Source organism: Arachis ipaensis, chromosome B9, assembly GCF_059453495.1.
Source record: "Arachis ipaensis isolate K30076 ecotype BB chromosome B9, ASM5945349v1, whole genome shotgun sequence".
NCBI classification, from domain to species: domain Eukaryota; kingdom Viridiplantae; phylum Streptophyta; class Magnoliopsida; order Fabales; family Fabaceae; genus Arachis; species Arachis ipaensis.
The window spans coordinates 26,264,055-26,265,812 of NC_142444.1; the positions used below are offsets into that span (position 1 = coordinate 26,264,055).

At 33.8% G+C, this 1,758-nt stretch overlaps 1 protein-coding gene across 1 annotated transcript; it reads left to right on the forward strand.

Annotated features, from left to right (window-relative positions):
- Positions 1 to 456: 456 nt before the first annotated feature.
- On the forward strand, positions 457 to 983 carry LOC148544078 (uncharacterized). Its single transcript, XM_088498856.1, has 2 exons — positions 457 to 818; positions 980 to 983. The coding sequence occupies exons 1-2, from the start codon at positions 457 to 459 to the stop codon at positions 981 to 983; spliced, it is 366 nt and encodes a 121-aa protein (XP_088354982.1).
- The last annotated feature ends 775 nt before the right edge of the window (positions 984 to 1,758 follow it).

Consider the following 1,758-nt stretch of genomic DNA (forward strand, 5'->3'; position numbering starts at 1 on the left):
GTGACGGAATATGTATCTAAATGCCTGATTTGTCAGAAGATTAAGGCAGAACATCAGAAACCCTCAAGAAGACTACAACCTTTAAAAGTGCCTCAATGGAAATGGGAGAGAATCACCATGAATTTTGTCACTGGATTACCGAGGATGTCGGCTGGGCATGATGCGATATGGGTTATAGTGGACAGATTGACAAAGTCGGCTCATTTTCTTCCAATCCAAGCTAACTATACATTGGAAAAACTTGCACATTTATACATTCAAGAAGTGGTGAGACTACATGGAATACCTTCTTCAATTGTTTCTGACAGAGATTCAAGGTTTACATAAAGGTTTTAGGGAGATTTTCATAAAGCCTTTGGCACAGAGCTGTAGGTAAGTACAACTTATCACCCACAGACAGATGGACCGTCAGAATGAACGATTCAAACATTAGAAGATATGTTGAGATCATGTGTAATGGAACAACAGGAAAACTGGGACAATCAATTGCCGTTGGTGGAATTTACCTACAACAATAGTTATCAACAGAGTATTGTAATATCCCCATATGAATCTCTTTATGGACGACGGTATCAATCTCTACTGTGTTGGCACCAAGGAGAAAAATATATTGCTTTGAGTCCGGATTTGGTACAGGAAACAACCGCTCAGATCAAGAAGATTCGTGACAAGATTCAGACGGCACAGGGTCGACAAAAGAGCTATGTCAATAATAGACGTAAGCCTTTAGAATTTAGGAAAAGTGAATATGTTCTCTTAAAAGCAAGTCCTACCATCGGTATAGGTCGCACCCTTAGAACCAAAAAGTTAAACCCTAGGTACGTAGGTCTTTTTCAGATCCTTAGGAGAGTCAGTCCAGTTGCGTATCACCTTTGTTTGGCCATTTCCAACATATTGCATGCAATATGATTCGATTATGGCCTCATCTTTGTTACACTCTTGTAAAACTTACTATATTTCTTGATATTTTGATTGACAGGTAGAGCTTGAGCTATATCCTTTTTGCGAGAACCATGGTTCCTAAAATCATGGTTTCATGCTTCGATACTAAGTTTTAGATCTTACGCTGAAGACACAATAGCCTTGTCAAATGAATTACATTAAAAACCTCTCAATATATTTGCTATCCAAAGAAAAAGGATTTTGGCTGTTGAATTAAGAGTCTAAAATACAATGAATGCTTCCACCTTCATGGAGGATTAGGTTCCACTTGAAAGTAACAAGTAAAATCATGTGCATTGTCGTGTGTTGTGTATAGGTTATTGGGGTATGCTTTCTTAATTCTATTATTATTTTTATCCCATTTATTAATAACATTGTAGCAGGTTCAATCACTCTCAAGTGTAATTCCAGTTTAATTTCCAGTTTCAAATAGAAGAACGATACTAAATTGGTTAATATGAGTTTAGTTATTTGTCTTGGATCTTTATATTAATAGATTGTCTACTATTTTGAGAAGTTTACAAGTTCATTATTGTAATATATATATTATATATTTAAAACTTTATTAACTGTTTATTATTTTTGAATAGGAATCATTAATTAAAGAAACTATGTGTGGCTATTAATTAAATTGCCCGTCACTTTTTTAATTAAAAATAAAGTAATAAAATAACAGATATCTAAGTCGTTAATAAATACCAAAATTATTGGAATGGTCATCAATTTTATTGCAAATAGAAATATTAGCTTTTATTATTATCAACAACTTATTTTTTTATTTTAAACTATATTATCGACGATCAGACCGTCGATTTT

Bases quoted from the DNA above. Each gene is read 5' to 3' on its own strand.
- LOC148544078 (XM_088498856.1), top strand. From the start codon at position 457: ATGGAACAACAGGAAAACTGGGACAATCAATTGCCGTTGGTGGAATTT.